Below are 19,407 nucleotides of genomic sequence, written 5' to 3' on the forward strand. Positions count from 1 at the left end.
GCCAGCTCAGTGCACCTAATTAAAGGCAAAGGACAAAACAGAAGGGGGAAAAAAAACACAGAAAAACTCTGAAGACTTAAAAATGCCAGTAACATCCATACATCTTCCCTTTCCCACCCCCCGATCCCCACAAAAAAATAAAAAAGCTTTTAAAGCTCTAAATATACTTTTTTTTTTTTTCTTTCCATAGTGTGATTGAGCCTAGGGCTATACATTCCTGTATAGCAGGTGCAATTACAAGCAATTCCTGGCTCTTTCCTGGACTGTCCCACGCATAGAAGGAGGTACAAAATAAATTAAACCCTTCCATTTAGGCAAGCAAGCCCAAGATGAAGGAGCATAACCCTGCTTGTGAGTATCCAGCGGCATCGAGGGTATTAGTTACTTCTTACTTTTTTTATTTTTTATTTTATTTTATTTTTTATAAAAAACAGTCAGATGTCAGGGAGAGCAAAATATAATAAAATTTAAAGGAACAAAAACGCAACACGGGAGGGAAACAACTGGGGACCACTTGCACAACGAGAAAAGGAATGCATGCTTGATTCAAAGTATGAGATGGGTCAGTTCACTCACATGGTTGTTCTAGGCCCACAGCCTAAGACCTCGGCATCATTCTAAAACCACAGGGTTTGGTTTGATTTCGTTTTTTGTTTTTTGTTTTTTTTTTTTTCTTCCAAAGACACTCTTTATCCTATCCCTGAAACCAATATGGTAGGGATGAGGCTGGAGTGATCGTCACTCACTAACTACAATATTTGCTATTTAAAAAATATATTTATATATAGTTCTGGAAATTATGAAGCCAACAAAATAGAACACAAAGATGCATTTGTCACAATTAAGTCAGGCTGCAACAACAGCAGAAATGTGGGAAAGGACAGAGAGAGGGGGCTGCTGTGAATGCAGCAAGTACGGCCTTAACTATGTCACAGAGTGCAACAGTCAGGTCACCTCGGTTACTCTGCGCCACCGGACACAACATGACAGATGTCACATTGTCACTTTCGGTTTAAAAAAGGAAAGACAGCGTTTCTTCTCAGAAGTTGCCCTATACATTTTAGACATAAATTTATAATTGCTTCTGTACATATGTCTAAAATTCGGCTTTGTTCTTCTCAGTTTGGAATGGTCAACGTCCAGATTTAACATCAAGGGTATCTGTGCAGTCCTCACCTTTGCTCGGAGGCAGGGAGAGGTGCACGACAGGATCCTCGTTTTTCTCATCGCAAATGACTGCATTCCGTTGTAATGGGCAGAGAGTTCATGAACCAGGGATTTTAAACGTCCTCTATCTAAAAAGATGAATTAATGGCAAACAAGTTTATACTGTCAAAAACAAATGTAATGCAGACTCAAAACTAACGGGGCTCAAATCAAAAGAGCTAAAGGAGATGATTTGTTACAAATTTATTTTTTATCTTTAGTGTTTGAACTTGCACCTTTGCTCCAGCACTTTTAAAGTAAGTTGTTTCATTTCAGCAGCCTCTGCCAGCTTTACATTGAATCCCCATTAATGTTCTTTAAAAAAAAAAAAAAAAAAAAAAAAAAAATCTTCATTCAATTAAACCATGTTGTGTTGGGTGTTGCATATGACTCTTTTACTGCTGTTTCTTTTTCAGAATTAACATAGCCAAGTTTTGTTTTTGTTTTACAAAGTTACTGAGATGACAATATCCATAATTAGCAGACTTTTTTACGCACAAACTGTGACCTGATAATCCTGAAACACTTAATAGGGGAGAAAGGTCAGCGGCTTTTATTTTCCTTTTTTTCTTGGAAACGATAAAACTGCATATTCTACTTTATATTTAAGTGGAAGGAAGAAAATATACAAGTCCATATTGATATTATATTTCTATTAAGAGCAACAACATTTCATATGTTCATGTTTCCTACTATCACAATTCAATACATGAACACAGAATCAGCCCTATGCCACGAATACTGCTGGAGGTGAAGGTTTAGGATTATCAACTCACTGCTGCCACGTCCATAACAAGCAAAAGCATCCTGAAAATAAATTCCAAAACACGTATCTTTCAGTACATAATAATGCAACCGCATCGGGTTAAGTACATACTGGACACAAATTTCATCAGCATCTTATCTCCCCAAGATGTAGTAAGATTCCTCTTTTAAATACAAAGCAGAGAGCCAATAAGGTATAGATCTATAATACAGCCCTAAATTTTTTGTTTTTTTCTTAAACAATTTGGTCACAATGCACCTTTGATATAAAAGCATTTTTAAACTTTATTATTAATACTCAGGACATTAGGGATTTCCAGATTTTTTTTTTTCAGTAGCATTTGTAGAACCACTTTTGGTAACAAATACAGTAGTTAGGAATATGCATCCAATTCAGAATGCATAATAATGTTTATCCTGAATCCTTTCTGGCTAAAAACAGGGCTGGCGCTATGATGAGATATAGAACGAGAATCTACAAAAAACACTGTAATATGTTTGTTTTTTCCCAGAGGCTACATCCTCTTTTGCTGGAATACTTTATAAATACATATTAAAAAGTAAGGCAACAACTCCAAACAGTCCAAGCTGTTTGCTCAACTCTCTTCCCAATTAGATTCACAATCCTGGTGATCGATCTCATGGTTGTACTGTTTAGTGTTTGTCTTTCTTATTACAAAATGGTCCACAAGGATGTTTTCTGACATTTCTCAAACATCTCTGGTATGTGTGTTCAATGATGGATGCAACTAATACTGGTCAGGTACTGAAGCCTATGATGTCCCAGTACCTGTTTTCAAAGGATTCAAGACATTGATTTGGATCCACCATAAACTGGATGCATGAACCCAAAATTCCCTTCCCTACTATGTTTATCACCTCTTCTCTTTTACTCCTAATTTTAAAACTAAAGGAGTACCAGGACTACCTGGTTACTGGAAAGATGTTCACTCCAGTAAACAAAACTTTTACCAGGGACCTTCACAATTCATGGTCCCCTTCCACATGGACATTCAACTCATGAAGATGTGCAAAAGGAAAAGATGTTAAATTACAGTCAAGTTATCCAGAGGAGGATGTTATACAAATTGATAAGGAAATGACAGTTTTTTTTTTCTTCCATTACTATAAATACATTTAACAGCTTAGCAGAAAGACAAGCTAAATTTAAGATTGTTCACATTTGAAAATTGTTTCATACTCTCTGCTAAGGATAAATAAGGAACTCCTGATAATAGAATTTTAACATAGCAATTTCATCAACAGATCTCTGAAGACTGTTTTTTGTTTTTTTGTGTTTTTTTTTTTTTTAAAGAGGGTTAGAACAATGATTATGTTTGCAAAGTTCTGAGAAGTCCATCTACTGTCCAAACGTTGGACTGAAGTCCTTTTTTTTTTTTTTTTTCCTTTACTTAGAGACAGGTATATACAGTGCTGTTGTAATAATGAAACAAATGTGAAATCTACTGCAAAGGTGCACAATACAGAAAACTGTTCCTCCCATCTTCTACTACATAAATGTGTGACTCCACAGGTTAGTGATGCTGCTGTCGTTATTTCTGTTAAGTTGGAATTATGCCATCACGTCTAAGACCTCTCTTTAATTCCAGATCCTCCAGTTTTTTCCACAATTCTTCACGTTCCTTTTCTTTCTTTTTCTCACTGGGGAGAAAACAGAATACAAGGTAAACAACTAGGAAAGTCTGAAAAGATTACCTAACCGTAACTGCCCCTACTCTTCCCCCATGTGTATTTTAGAAGTAGTCTTTGAAAAGTTTGGTATTAAGCTTGTGGGTATTTCTTCATTTCGGTTTTTCTCTTGCTTTTTTTTTTTTTTTTCTTCATACTTACATACACAGAAACGTTGTATTAATGTACTGAGCAAGAGATGACAAGACTATTTTAAGATTTCAAATTAATATTCGTTTTTACTTAGCCTAACAATGAAAGTTAACTTCAAAATGACCAAGAAACAAAAATAGAGGTCACTTCTACGTATCCATTATCTTAAAGATCCAAAGACGCATTAAGCGATTTTTATTGGGGATCTAGTTAAAATCTAATTTTCTCTTTGCCTCCAAAGAGTTTCTCAAAAGGGATGCTAGGGATGATACTGATGCAGAGAAAGTAGTAGGTCAAGAAAATATACTTTCCCTTTATTATTATCTATTTTCCCTACACCATGTGTAGTAAATCCTTTAGCAGAATCTTGTTCTTGCAAGTATTAATCAACCACAAAATCCATGTTATTAACTTATTCTATACCTATATATACAACCAAATAAAATGTTCTTTTTTTTGTGACTTGAGTTGTAACGGTCTGGAAGGAACTTCGTTGACAGTATCATGAATCAAATGTTTAATGTTCCAAGCCTTCAAATTTGGCTCAATACCAATTTGACTGGTAAATTTGATAAATTTTACTAAAAAACTGGATGTCCAAAATAGGATCAACAAATTTTTTTTTGCCAAGGACCTTTTATATCACCGTATTTTGATAAAAGAAAGGATGTTAATTTTAACATCAACCAGATAGAAAACACAAAATCAAGGAATATAGGACTATACCGTAAATTAAGTACATTCCCATTTATTAAAAATAATCCACCGCTATCCCTAGCTTTCTCATACTGTGATGAACCAGTAAACAGCAGACTCAGGTAAGAGTTGTGAATCTGATCCTTCCTGAAAATGGGGGCCCTGCCATCTCAGCCATGGGGATATGGTCCCTGTGCCACCTTAGCTAGCCAGGCCTTAACCTCAGTTACAGTACAGTATGCACTCAGGGAAATCCACACAGGTTAAGTGAAAGCTGTATATAATTCCAATGCCTCATATTTTTTAACGTCATCCCCAAGTTTTAAAAAAGTATTTGATATCTACGGCCATACAAATTAACCCCAATCTCTAGAAGTACTTAATTTTATATTCTCATTCCACTAGTCTTGAGGAAATATTTGATTCTGTAGTATAATAATTAATATTATCATTTCATAATTAATATTTTGATAATTTAGGCCTTTATACTATGACTAGTGTCAGCTGTTTCAAATACAATCTGCACAATATGAATTCCAATGGGCATAACAATTTTTCCAACAGGTCTCTTTCCGGTAATTTTGACTCTAAGAATTATATCTGCAGGGCAATAGAGACTAGATTAGATGATCCTCCAATCATGAATTCCAAATTCTTAACTGTAAGTAAGCTGTTTGGTAAATTAATCATTTTTGGTTTTTCAGTAAGGTTTAGGAATAATATTAGGTCTAAATAAATGTTACCATAGAACACTGATGCCTTTTCATTTGGAGGGGGAAAAAGGTGTTAAGCAAGGGTTTAGGAACTTTTTAATTTTTAAAATTATTTATTTATTTTGAGAGAGTGTGTGTGAGCAGAAGAGGGGCAGAGAGAGAGAAAGAGAGAGAGAGAGAGAGAGAGAGAGAGAGAGAGAGAGAGAGAGAGAGAGAAAGAATTCCTATTAGGCTCCTCAGGTTCAGTGCACAAAGCCCGACGCAGGGCTGGAACCCACAAAACCATGGGCCACCCAGGGGTCCCAGGAACTTTCTCTGACTAAAACACAGGTTAAACATATGTTAGGTTCACATTGTCCTAATTTGAACTTTAAATTAAGTGCTGACATCATTAAAACACCCATCATCTTGTTCCTGAAGCATTTCATTCACATCTGTGATCAAGAGTTTTATGGCTGGGGCGCCTGGGTGGCTCAGTCGGTTAAGCATCCAACTTTGGCTTAGGTCACAATCTCACGGTTCATGGGTTTGAGCCCCGGGTCAGGCTCTGTGCTGACAGCTCAGAGCCGGAGCCTACTTTGGATTCTGTGTCTCCCTCTCTCTCTGCCCCTCCCCTGCTCACACTTTCTCTTGGTCTCTCAAAAATAAATAAATAAACGTTAAAAAAAAATAAAAGTTTTATGGCATTCAATACAATTTGTCCTGTGGAGCTTTCTTCCAGTTGAGTTTTATGCTTATTATACATCTTTTATACTGACAACTTTACCTTCAAATATTCTAAATATTTCTGATGTAGTTTACTGTCATTCCATTCTTTCCTACTTTTTTCTCTCCCTGTAGGTGGGAATTTTAAAGCTTAACCATACTGTCATGCTAGGATTACTGTCAAATTCTCTTCCAATTTCAATTTCACATCGCACTAATGTTAGCATATGCATATAACAACGCTAGTTATTTCTTCCACTCACCATTTCCAGGTTTGTAATACTTAAAAAATTTATCTAAACTGAAACACTTAAACTTGGTGCCATCCAGAAGTAAACTCTTCCATTTAGCTCTTCTCTAACAGTACCAAATAAATCTCTTTCTTCCCTTTCCCTAGTCTCACATCCAGGGAGCAGCCAATGTTTCCATCTATTCAGTACAATCTTCTATTGATCGTTTAACAAAACATTACCCTTACTTTAAAAAAGTCCTTCTTTCATTAAAAAAAAGTCCGGGGCGCCTGGTTAAGCGACCGACTTCGGCTCAGGTCATGATCTTGCCGTTTCCGAGTTCGAGCCTCGCATCGGGCTCTCTGCTGACAGCTCAGAGCCTGGAGCCGGTTTCAGATTCTGTGCCTCCCTCTCTCTCTCTGCCCCTTCCCCACTCGTGCTCTGTCTTTCTCTCTCAAAAACAAATAAAGGTTAAAAAAAATTTTTTTTTTTTTTTAAAGTCCACTCATGGTAAGTCACTCTAATACACCAGATCTTCAGAATCAACTTCACCAAGTCTATTCCTGGGCCCCTTGGTCAATAGGTATCTTTTTCAAGGATTTGGTCTATTTAGTTTAAATGATAAGCTACCAAAATTCAATACATATGAATTAATTTAATTCAATTTGAATATTTTAGAAATAAGGTCTTTATTTCTCTTAATGGGATTCTACAGATTTTTCTTTCATCCTTATTGAAAGAGGATAATAACTACGGGTTTTCAGTTGCTATAAAAGAAAAGGACATTATGTAAAACACACTCTTTAATGGTACGCCACAGTATGAGAATGTGCCCTTTATTTCCTCTACTTAAATAACACTTTTAAATAAAGACTTTAAGAGTTTGAGCCAAGGAGGGTTATAAACGTAATAATTTACAACAACTGTAAACAGTTAAATTGAAAGTTCCTTAAATTACAAATATGGCACAACATATCCCATAAGTGATATTTATCCCAATATTGTATAAAATACCCCAGCCTCTTCTGCCTACAGGCAAACCACTTGCCATATTCCATAATTAAATTTGCTTTTCAATATAACCACATCCTGGTAATTTTTTTTAAAAAATCACTATGATAGTCCTCTGCCCCGCCACCAAACCTTTCCCCTCATTGCTCTTTTTATCAGTAAAATGCAAGTAACACATGCAAAATCAGGCAAAGCAAAGAAGCAAGGGAACCACACATAGCTCTGTTCAGGAGGTTCAGCAAGGTCTTGGGTCTGAATGCTCGTACACACCCCTGGGATCTTCTAAAGTCCATAGTATACAAAGTCCATACTATACAAAGCTGACATTTGCTTCTGGATCAAAGCGAAACCAGAAGCCCAACTACTAACAAGCTCTCTAGACCTTCCTCAAGTTCTCCAAGTATATCGATGTCAAGATCTGAATATTTGCATCCCATCCTGCCCAAAATTCTTAGGTTGAGATCCTCACCTTCAAAGGTGATGGGTTCAGTAGCTAGCCTCTGGGGAGAAGATTAGGTCATGAAGGTGGGGCCCTCTTGAAAGGTATTAGTGACCTTGTAAAAAAGATCCCACAGAGATTCCCTGTCCCTTCTATCATGTGAAGACACAGTGAGAAGGTGCTGGCTATGAATCAGAAATGAGGGCCCTTATCTACCATGCTGGCACCATAATCTTGGCTTCCTGCCTCCAGAACTCAGAGAAATACATTTCTGTTGTTTATAAGCTACCCATAAAACACCCGTATGTGGTATTTTGTTAGAGCAAACCAAACGGACCAAGACAAACTCTTTTAGAAGGTCGGACATGTTGAACAAGAAATAATGAAGTTGAAAAATCACATATAAATGAAATCAAGAAAGGCTTTACTAATCCATAAGCATTTATGTAAAGAATTCAACTGGTTTTTGCTCCCTTTTGGTCGCAAACATTTCAAAATTTGCATAATACCAGACTCTTCACCTCCATGTTCTTTTCACTGTCCTTTACATCCTAATGAATTTGTTGTGTTCTAGAGCAGAAAGTAAGTTCTGGGCCAAAGAGCTAAACAAAAATGGTGCCTCACCCCTCTTGCTGGAGTGAAGTATACAAGATCTGCCCAATTCTAGCTCAAATAATGGGAGTGAACCCGGATGGCAAACTACCTGATGGATTCCTTAAATGGGCCCGAAATACCAGTTACATGCCAGGCCCTTAACTCTGAGGTAGAAGAGACACATGACTGAAGGGAAGGAGGAAAGCAGCCTTTCTCAAACTGACCCTTTGCTCCCTAGTGGCACACCAATAAAGACACAGCAAATGAGCATGCAAAAGTGAACACAGAAAGAAATAAAAGTGTGTTGCTTATGATTTCGGGTGCGATCGGGCAACTGCGACAAAGAGCAAGGAGAGAATTCAACAGTTTTGTGCACAGCTGACAAAAAAGCTTTAAAAAGTTACCGCTGACGATCTGACTTGTATGTGGCTGTCAGCTCATCAAACATGGTGCTGTTCATCTCCATAAATGCCTTCAACACATTATACACTAGCGCCACGATAGCCCTGGGAAGCACAGAGACAAGAGAACACGTTGGTTAGTCTTACATAATGGGAGCTGCATGGAAAGAGGGAAAGCGGAACCTGTGTCTGAATGAGCTCCTTGTACTGCAAAATCTCCATCCCTTTTCAGTTGCCACAACTAGAAACGACCTACAGTTCATTTCCACACCAAGAGAGTTCCATTCTTCACTGTTCCGGGCAAGATATCTTTCGGAGGGGTTGGCAGGATTAGAGAAAGAAAAATCTAATTCTGCCCTTCTAATTATTGGTACCCAGAATAGACTTGTCTGTGGGCACTTGTTGACTTCATTTAATACAAAGGCAAGAATAAAAATAAAGCAACTTCACCCTAAAAAGGAGCACCTGTGGTAGGACTAACCTTAGAGACCAGAATTTGCACAGAACTTTATTTTTAAAGTGATAATATACATAATTCATCAAAATCAAAAGCTGTTCTCATGGAAACAAATATGTATGTTATTCATATTCAAAGACAGGATGCCGAACCCCTGTAAGTTGGACAGTTTAATGAGTTGAGTTTCTATTTGTGATCTGGTTCGGTCCATTCACTCCTGCTAAGTTCCCTCGCCAACCCAACACATGTGTCGCTGAGGTGACCGGCAAGCTGGTGATGGCTGCCGTTAGCTGTGGAACATAGCTAAATGGCCAAAATGGCGGCACATAGATTCATCAAGTGGAAGAATAAGCTCTTGACATCTTCAGGACTATGCCCATGATGGGCTTGATATCTTCAGACTAGAGTCTAAACAGCACTGCCCTTTGCAAAAATGCCCATTACTTCTGTTTTGCAACAAATCTGCTACCAACACCACTGAAGAAGGCACTGGTAAAAGTCAGGCCATAGGTCAAAAAAACCGTGGGTTTGATGTTCCAAAACATAAATGTACCTGCTGTGTCGTTCTGCCCTGTGCCTATTAAAAGGAAAACTTAAGCTCCCTTCTGTTGAGGGAAATGACCTTCTCACATACAATGGATAGTGATGGAGAAGAGCCAAATACAGTACACTGAGCAGCTACAGACACTTGCCAAAACCACTCTCTACGTCCCCAAGAGACTACCTGCATAATGAGAATTATTTACCAGTTCTTTATTTTTATGAGTTTTAATAACAAAATTTGGCAAATTTGAAAAATAAGAAATGTAATATTTTACAGTTGTATGCAAAACTTCTAAACGCATACTAGGAATATACTTAATTACATCTTACTAATATCTAATACCACACTAAATTTTCTTTCTATTCCAGAGACACATGTAAAGCCATTCAAATACAGAATGCTTTAACCTTCATAGGACTAGATGTTAAACATCTCCTTCAGTGATTTTAAACTTGTCTTCCTAGAGAACATTTGTAATGACAGACTTGGGTTTTTAAGAAATGGATGGTGCTAAAATGCAAATCAATTCAAAGCACTTTCCTCCTTAGGACTCCTTGGTATTTCCTTACCATCCACTGGTGAAGGTTCATGGGGGGGGGGGGGGGGGTGAACTCTCCCTTTTCACCCCATCTTCTAGCCACCTCCCCAAAAGACCTGGTAATTTAGCCCTCCCAAACTTACAGGTTTCAGAACCTGACAGGTGCTTTTTATGTGTTTGTGCCTTTTAATGTGATGATGAGACTCACTATGAAAGGGCTTCCCCGTCCCATCCACCTGCCACATTGCTTTAAGAATCCTTTTGAGCATTACCCCCTCGTTAATGTCAGCAACCCTCTCCTCTCACTTCAGACCACCCCCAAAAAAGCTCTGCTACATTCACAGACAAGTCAGGAGCCCCTCATGGAAGCAGAGATTTTAATGTAACTGCACTTAAAAAACACTGTTTTATAAAATATGTTTACTTGTGGGTCTCCCCAACCAGTTAGTGAATTTCTAAAAGACAGGAGTTTTCACATATCTGTCTTCACCAACAGGCACAGCATCTGGCACATGGCAAGACTTTATTAAGCAAAAGAGAAAGAGGGAGGGAGAGAGGGAAGGGCGAGGAGGAAGAATAGGAAGAAGAGGGGAGAAACTGAAAACCTACGGATTCCAATGTTCTTTTGAAATCCTATAAAGACTGGAAAACATGATGGGAAGGATGACATTCGAGTTTTCTTCTATCAAACTCATGATGTATTCATTATTCCAATAATACAGTGCCCTTTCTGCCACCTTTAAAAAGGAAAAGAAAAAGAAAATATTAAGAGAGCAAAAAAGACAGATAAAACAAAATTAAAATCTCTCCAAACAAAAATATTTTAAGACTATTTTTATATCATTCAATCAAATGTGAAATTAAGTATTAATCACACTTTACATTGTTGTGGATTTCAAATCTTTTAGAGAGTTCCCAAAAGGTTCATCAATTAGGGGAAGGAAAAAAGTTTCCCTACCTATTATTTCTCTGTATTCTCCTTCAATACTGCCCATTTCATCTGAGCTCACATCTTCCCTCCCAACACTCCAAACACCTTTCCTCTCTAATGCACACTGCCTTCCCCAAGTCTTCAACTCTCTTCTGGCTCCCTTCTTTCATCCTACACACTTCAGACCAACCCCAGGGCCCGGCACGTGGCTGACATTCGGCCACCAGCTGCTGAGAAACACCCAGCTGCCCGTCCCCGCAGGCCAGTCACATTTGCTCAGCTCGTCCCCTGGCCCAGCCACTGTGCCAACACTGCACACAGGGCGTCCCATCCTTGCCACCGTCCGAGGAGTAAGGTCATGTGCTCCTTGCAGAGATGGAGACACTGAGTCTCAGAGAGGCTAACAACCTGGCAAGCTCACATTGCCAGTAAATGGTGAGCACTGGGACTCCAGGCTCGTGACCACACTCTTTCCACAGTTTATTTCTGGTCCCTTCCTTTGAACTACATCAGCCAGGAGAAAGTCACTCAGTTCCTGGACTTAGGGACACTGGCTATGCAGATGCCTGCTTGCTATGTCAGGTCCCTTTTCTCTGACCACCATGCTAGCCAATGGACTCTATGAATTCAAAGGAAGGCAAAAAAAATAACCTAAACAATCTCAAAAGGAACCTAAAATAAGAATAACCAAACCCCAAATCTCAAAAAGGCTAAAATCTTGACAAGGGTGCTTTTTAGAGTTGGAGAAAAAGAAAAAAAGAGTGGCTTCTTTCATTCAGAGGGATTAAAAAATTACATTCTAATTTAATGAATTAAATTTACATTAAATTTAAATTTAATAATTTAATGAAATGGTACAAGATGTACCCACCAATAGACTCTGAGAAATTAAGCCTTTCCATTTACATTATTCAACTTGCTTCAAAAAAAAATCCCGGGCCTCATGAGGCACTAGACCCTGAGAGTACAAAGAAGACAGTCATTATTGAATATTTAGTACATGCCAGGCACCGTGCTACGTGTTTCACACACACACGACCTTATTGAATCCTCATGACCTCACGATGGCACAAGCGCCATCATTTCCATTTTGCAAATGAGGAAAATAGAGCCCAGAGTATATAAGCCATTGCCTCAAATCCACATGGCTAGCAAGTGGCAGGTTCCAAAGTCCCTGCTCTTAACTTCTTTACTCTGTTATCCCCTTGGAGCTCATATGCCAGCAGGGGAAGGGGGATCTACGGGCCTATCCTATGTAACCCGTGATAGATGCTGTACCGATAAAGAAGAAACAAAGAGCCCGAGGAAAGAGTGGAATGAACGATCTGGATGACCTGAGGGAGAGGAGGAGTAGCAGCAATGTAACACAGGCGGTAGCATCTAAATGGGGATCTGAAGGATGAAGCAAAGAAGGATAAGGCATTCCAGGCGGAGGGAATCACAGGAAAGGACAGCAGAAGTGCTAACATGGACGATGGGTCTAGAAACCATGAAGCATAAGGCGTGGCTGAGGCAGGCAGAGCCAAGGACAAGAGGAGGAACGGAGTTGAGGCTGCTCTGAAACTTACAACCAAAGGGAAGAACTTTTAAAGAGCCCACCAGAGTATGCTGGTACAGAAGGAGAAACCTAGGATTTTCCTACATCCAATTACAAGTCTAATGTTTACCTGCTACTTAATGCTAACAAGTATTTTAATGGATGTATGTGTTACTATGCAAAATCACTTACAGAAAGTCAGTATCCAGCAAAGCCCCTTAAAGAGGAAAGGCAATGCTTATGCAAAGCAAAAATTAGCATGTCTAACACTAGGACAGAACCACTAGTTTCCTGGGACCCACGGTCCTCCTTGCACATGGAGTGGTCTCTAGTGGGAGCCGTCTGACCTCCATGCCACACGGTGGGCAAGTAGTGAAAGGCATGTGACTACACACAGTGGCGCTTGAAAAATGTTTGCTGGATACACCAAGCAACACTTAGGAAATGAATAAATAAGAACCTCTTTGGGGCACCTGGGTGTCTCAGTTGGTTAAACGTCCGGCTCTTGGTTTCAGCTCAGGCCATGATCTCATGGTTTGTGAGATCGAGCCCTGAGTCGGACTCTGCGCTGACAACACGGAGCCCACCTGGAATTCTGTCTCTCTCCCTCTCTCTGCCCCTCCCCAGCTCGTGTGCAAGTACGCACTCTATCTCAAAATAAATAAACATTTTAAAAATAAAAAAAAAAAAGAAAAGAAAGAAAAAGAAGAACCTCTTTACTGTCCTTCTTTCTTTAGTTCTAAGTCTTACTTCTGTCAAATAATTTTGAATTATTTTTTCTTTCTGTTATGGACTACACTGCCTCCCCCCACCAACCCCCCCCTCCCCCCGGCCAAATTCATATGTTGAAGCTCTAACCCTCAGTGTGGGTGTATTTGGAGACAGGACTTTTAGGAGGTACTTAAGGTTAAAAGAAGTCATAAGGGCGGGGTCCTAATCCAATAGGCTTGGTGGTCTTAAGAGGAGGAAGAGAGAGATCTTCTCTCTCCTCACACACACACCAAAGAAAGGCCATGTGAGGACACAGCAAGAAGGCAGCCAGCCATCTGCAGGCCAGAAAGGGAGCCCTCACCAGAAGCAGGCCAGGCCGACACTCTGATCTCAGACTTCCAGCCTCCACAACTGTGAGAAATACATTTCTGTGGTTTAAGCCACATGGTCTGTGGTGTTTTGTTATAGAAGCCTCCTGTGATCTGAATGCCTGTGTCCCCACAAAACTCATATGTTGAGATCCTAACCCCCAAAGACGATGGTATGAGTACAGGGGGCCTTTGAAAGGTACTTAATGTTGTAAGAATGGAGCCCTCATGAATGGGGTTAGTGCTTATACAATAGCACTGATAAGTAAGGATACAAGAAATCTGCAACTCCGAAGAGAGGCCTCACTCAACTGCGCCGGTACCCTGATCTCACACTTCCGGCCTCCAGAAACATAGAAATAAATTTCTCCTGTTCGTTAGCCACCCAGTCTGTGGTACTTTGTTACAGAAGCCTGAATGGACATAGCAGTAGCTGACTAGACACTGTCTCCTTTCTAAAGCTTCTGAGCATCATTTAAGGCTCCCTGGTGATCTTAAAAGACATTTGCGGGGGGGGGGGGGGGGGGTAGAAAAAAGAAAAAAGGGGGGGGGGGGAGAGAGAGAGAGAGAGAGAGAGAGAGAGAGAGAGAGAGAGAGAGAGAGAGAATATGAGTGTGTGTGTCAGTCAGTTCTGGTCCTTGCTTTCCACAATGTCGAACGTCCTGATGAAAACTGAAAAGTAAGCTAGACAATCCAGAAGCCTGAGCACTCAGGCCATGCGTAATATGCAAACACCGACACAGTATCCTGCAATTGTGTTTTGGTTTGTTTATCTGGACATGTGTTGTATCATCTGAATGCAACGTAACGGTTCATATAAATGGCTTCCACTTTTTTTTTCTCTGGGTTGGCTTTGTGGTATAATTGCTAGAGTGTCACAAGATCATTGCCTTAACATGCTAACATGTCTTTGGGTCAAAAATTAAAACGACAACTATAGCCAATTGTCTCCTACCTACTCAGGATACCGACAGCTCAGGGGAAAAGTTCACCATCGAGTCTACCATGTTAACAGTGTGTGATTCTGTGCTACCAGCTACAATCTGAACAATCTGTTCCGGTCAACAGGCAGCACCTAAACAGTCAATCTTCAAGGTCTGTGATTTGGACCTTGGTGAAACAGTGAAAGGGCATAAAACCTAACATGTTTTCGCTCCAGGTCACCCCTTCCCTCTTGTGTGGGTTCTGCAGCACTGTGGCAATGGGCCCAGTTGAGGAAAAGGTGGCTGGGTTCGCTTCCCTGTGATTCCCCCAGAGTGGCCACAAGGAGGCAGAGTGGTGCCACGGGAAGGTCACCAACGTTCACAAGAAGCTACACTGAAGGGACTCACCTGCTTATGAACTCGGGGCCCTGAGCAAATCATTCTCTGAATTTCAATTTTTTCTTCTAGAACACAGCAGGCAGGGAGGGTGAGGGGGTGGGGAGAGCCCCGTAGGATAATTTGAAGTTTACAAAGAATGCACGTAAAGCATCTAGCACAGTACAGAATGTGTGTGTTCTGTCTCTTAAGCTTTATTTCGCATTCTCTCTTACACTCTGCAGGAACCCTACCAGTCCACCCCTTACTCAGCCATTTTACTGGAGACAAATTACTTTACCACTTCGAACTTCAGTGTTCACATCTGTAAAACTCGTAATGCCCTCCTTGCAGAGTGATCATGAACACTGAAGTCACTAGACAGAAAGCATCATCACGGTGGCTGTCCTATTACAGGTGTTCAACATAGAGGAGGTCATTATTAAAATTATTATCATAGGAGAAAATAGCAAATAAAAAACAACAGGTAGCTAGTGTCCATTACATTTCTTTCAATACAAATAAAATTTTACCAAATAACATATGTTGCACAGGCCACTCTGGCTCATCCTCTATTACTAACCTGAAAATGGGGGCTAGATACACATTTGGCAATTTGTTTAAACAAAGGTTCTTGGATTTTAACAAACTGGGAGGGTTCGATCACATCCAATATTTCTTCCAGCTCCCCAAGGAACATGACCTGTAAGTACATACAAAACGCAAAACCTCAGGTACTTCGTTAAAAAATCCAAATGAATGATGAGGAGTCATGAGAGTTTGTAATGTTTTAAGAAAAATTTACACATAAAACCAAACAGGAAAAAATTAGGCATTGTCTTACGTTAGATGTTCACTTCATAAAGAATTCACCAGAGGGTACGTATGAAAAGCAAAGTCCCTATAGCTTTGAAAATATGATTCCATTTACTTTGGAAAAATTCCTCTATGTGCTACATCTAACCCAGAAAGGGGGGGGAGGGGGAGGGGGAGGGGGCACTTACATGTGGCGGCAGGGCCCTTGGGAAACAGCAGTGTCCCTGGGGCTCTCCCCTCTTTTGCTCTCACCTAGCTAGCATCTGCCTCCCTACTCTTATTTTTCAAACAGTGGGAAAAGCGGTCCTCCTGCATGATGAACAAAGGTCCACAGTGGCGCATGCAGGTATCTGCTAAGTGTTTCAGCCCCTGCTACGTGCTAGGTGCTCCCGTAGGATTCACCAGTTAACAGAGACGGAGAGACACAAATGAGCAGCTTCACCCCCATGCAGGTACCATTTTAATCCCATTAGCACGCACTGAGCCCATCTCCTCGCCTCCACACACTTACGTACAACACACACGTAAGCGCGCACAACTGCCCACCATAAAGCACAACGAGTCTCAGCCTCGGCACTATGTGTCTCAAGAAACTGAGCTTTTAGATCACAAAATGGAGCCAAATCAATAGCACAGTCGACTGTTTTAAATACAACGGAAAACTTACAGAGAAATAAAAAAGAGTTACCCATTTAGGCACGGAAAAATAATTACCTTAAAAAAAATTAACTATGCAATTAAAATACGACATATGACAACGTTTTCAAATCTTCAGGTGCATCTGGACAGCAATGTACAGTTTAATTTTGTCTAACAGGTATTAAAAAGTCAGATGACTTCTTGAAATTGTATAAAGTAGGGTTTTGGAGAATTGAAACTGATTTGAAAAGGAGGGTATTTCTGTTAAAAGTAATACAAAGTAGGCAGCTGACTCTTGCCATTTGTCAAGACACATAGAGGAGTTCTCCCCCAAGTCTCCCAAAATGTCAAGCTAACAGATGACCTTTCCTGCTGGGCCATTTTCCACATGGTTTCTATAGAAGAGTGAGTGCAGGTCTGGCACCCAGCGAGGCTCACAGCTAAGCTAAGAGACTTCCTCCCCTACAACCTCCTCACAGGGCACATGGCTGGTTAGGTCTTAGCAAAAGTACAAACGACTGAAGGTCAGGGATTTCCAGGGCCACTTCTGAAGAGCTGGAACTAGAGGTCTGTAACATAGTTTACAATTGTAGACAGTAAGATCCCATCTATACTCTATTTTAAAATGGGGAGTATTTGGGCTGGTGGCTTTAGCACCTATCTACAGCAACACCAAAACCTCCACACCATGAGGGTGGCCACTGGAAAGGTGACTTCGATAAAGCTAGACAGTGGGGCACGTGACTGGAGCCTGCCTTGGGCTTCCCTGGGACTGAGCAGAGCGTGATAAAAGTTCAGGGTTCAGGAATCAGGGTGGCGGATTCTGACCCACTCCCTTCCACTTAGCATCCACTCAGGCAGGCTACTTCAGCTCTCCAAGCTTCCATTTTAAAACTAGTAACGTGTGAATATTTACAGACCTGCCTGACAGAGATAAAATGAAGATTAGACGAGATCATGGATTTTTACACATACTTATCGGCTCAGAGCCTGACACTCTACAAAGTATTTAGTGAGTTATTAACACGCTGACATTAAGCACTTACCTCTTTTTGACTACATGTTTTAGGCCAAAATTTCATTAACCCCCTAATAACCTAAAATGAAAAGGAGAAAAACAATGGCACTTAATTGTCTACATAGACTCTATGAAAAATAGTCATTTTGAAATCTTTTGAAATTATGGAAAAAATACTTACTGGTTCTGTGAGTGAAGGATCTTTCTCCAGAAACTGTACTATGCAATATGCCAGCTGGAGAAACAGAAAAATGAAAGACAAAATTGGAAATGCTATATACTCAAAAGGGCTCAAAGATACATCAAAACTTCCTACAAAGTTTCTAGACTCTGGTTTTAGTAATTTCATGTTCAATTCATTCTAAAAATATAATATATATAAAATGAAATAAAAAGCTACTTTTTCAAGCCAAAGATTGACACTAATAACGCCCCAGGGGAATTTTGTTAAAAAAAAAAAAAAGGATACTGAGACATGAAGTATCCAGCTAATGAAAAGCAGAAATATCACATTCAGTATATTCTGAAAGTATCTCATCTACATACAGTCTAAGCTACATCGCATGGGCTTCCTTTCTCTCTGTGCCAACATCAACAGCACGGGGTTTTACTGTGGCTCCAGAAGAGTCCTACACGAAAGGCAGGCACTTACTAAACCTCTTGCTGACCGCCTAAAGTGGCCCATGCAGGCTGAAGCGGTTTCATGAAGAGATAAAAGGTTGTACCTGCCACAGTTAGAACCGGGAGAAATGTGAAGTTTTACATCTGATGGTAGCCCAGCTAGGTAAGAATTCTTTTACACGATCATGAAATGTGATTTCAAAAACCAGAGGCAAGATTTGTAAAAGGGCTCGTAAAGATTTTTGGACAAGAAATCCACCCTTGCGAAACAACATTTTGATGGTGTTCTAAATTAGAAACATATGGACTAATTTTTCCTCGAAACACAGAATTTCACATTTAAAGAGGAACACTGCTCAGAAAAATGTGTGACATTTTTATGCAAACTCAAAACATTCCCATTGGTTTGGAATACTAAAATTAAAATGCCACTACATCATTTATCTGTCCCCTAGGGACACACGTACCACGCAAGGCAGTGTTAGCATGGAAACCAGACTTGGGACAAGACAGAGGATGCTTTTTAAAGTCATAGAGGCTAAAAATAAAAAGATGTGAAAGTACTGATTGATTTGTTTACTTGGGAGTGTGTTTATTTGCCTGGAGAAAGTGAGAAGGAAATAGTGAATTAACCAAGAGAGGGGGCAGAGAGCAAGTGACAGGCTGATGCAAATGAGGATGAGATCAAATATTCCAGAACACTCAAAAACGATTACAAGTCCAGAGATCTAAATCTGGAAAACACACATATTTTATTCTATGTTCAGTATATAATTTTGTGCACTAGTCATTAAAGTTCTCTGTAAAATGAGATGGTGGAATAGATGTTCCTCCCTCTTGAAAAATACTCCCATGATTCCCTTATGCATAGAAAACATTAACACACATTTTAATTTTCCTCGGGAAGTATTTTATACTTGAACGAGTTTTTTGTTTGTTTGTTTGTTTACGTAAGGAAATATCAATATCAAAGAAACACTGAGTTTATAAACTTTTAATTTTGCTTCCAAAAGAACTTGCATAAAATTCTACCTGGGCATGGAAGAGTGATAGGCTCCTGACAGTGTGTAAAGGGATCAACACTTTCACCAGAAACTGTTTGTGTTCTGCCTTAAGAGGTAAAGCAAAGCCATTGATAATACTAGGAAAAAGAAAAAAGAAACATGAATTAGCGTGATCACAACCAGCAAAACCGAGACCACCTGTTCATGGAAGGACCAGGTTAAATCGGAATCAGTTTCTGTTGGGTCCAGAACAACCTAAACCCCACCCCAGTGGCATCCAAGATTTCCCAGTTACTTCAAAGAGCACATTTAAGCAGGAAGGA

At 39.9% G+C, this 19,407-nt stretch overlaps 1 protein-coding gene across 3 annotated transcripts in view; it reads right to left on the reverse strand.

The window, feature by feature from the left end:
- Positions 1 to 636: 636 nt before the first annotated feature.
- PPP2R5E (protein phosphatase 2 regulatory subunit B'epsilon) overlaps positions 637 to 19,407 on the reverse strand; it is a 149,058-nt gene continuing 130,287 nt past the window's right edge. For 2 of the 3 annotated variants that reach the window (XM_042989856.1, XM_042989855.1), the window contains exons 8-14: positions 19,113 to 19,221; positions 17,641 to 17,694; positions 17,488 to 17,538; positions 15,570 to 15,689; positions 10,751 to 10,878; positions 8,606 to 8,707; positions 637 to 3,633 (exon numbers count right to left, since the gene is read on the reverse strand). In XM_042989856.1, coding sequence (XP_042845790.1) covers positions 3,534 to 3,633; positions 8,606 to 8,707; positions 10,751 to 10,878; positions 15,570 to 15,689; positions 17,488 to 17,538; positions 17,641 to 17,694; positions 19,113 to 19,221 — 664 coding nt within the window. In that variant the 3' untranslated portion in view covers positions 637 to 3,533. The remainder of the gene's footprint in view (positions 3,634 to 8,605; positions 8,708 to 10,750; positions 10,879 to 15,569; positions 15,690 to 17,487; positions 17,539 to 17,640; positions 17,695 to 19,112; positions 19,222 to 19,407) is intronic. The other variant, XM_042989858.1, reaches the window with a different exon arrangement.

The sequence above is a fragment of the Panthera tigris genome, chromosome B3 (assembly GCF_018350195.1).
Source record: "Panthera tigris isolate Pti1 chromosome B3, P.tigris_Pti1_mat1.1, whole genome shotgun sequence".
Classification (NCBI taxonomy): domain Eukaryota; kingdom Metazoa; phylum Chordata; class Mammalia; order Carnivora; family Felidae; genus Panthera; species Panthera tigris.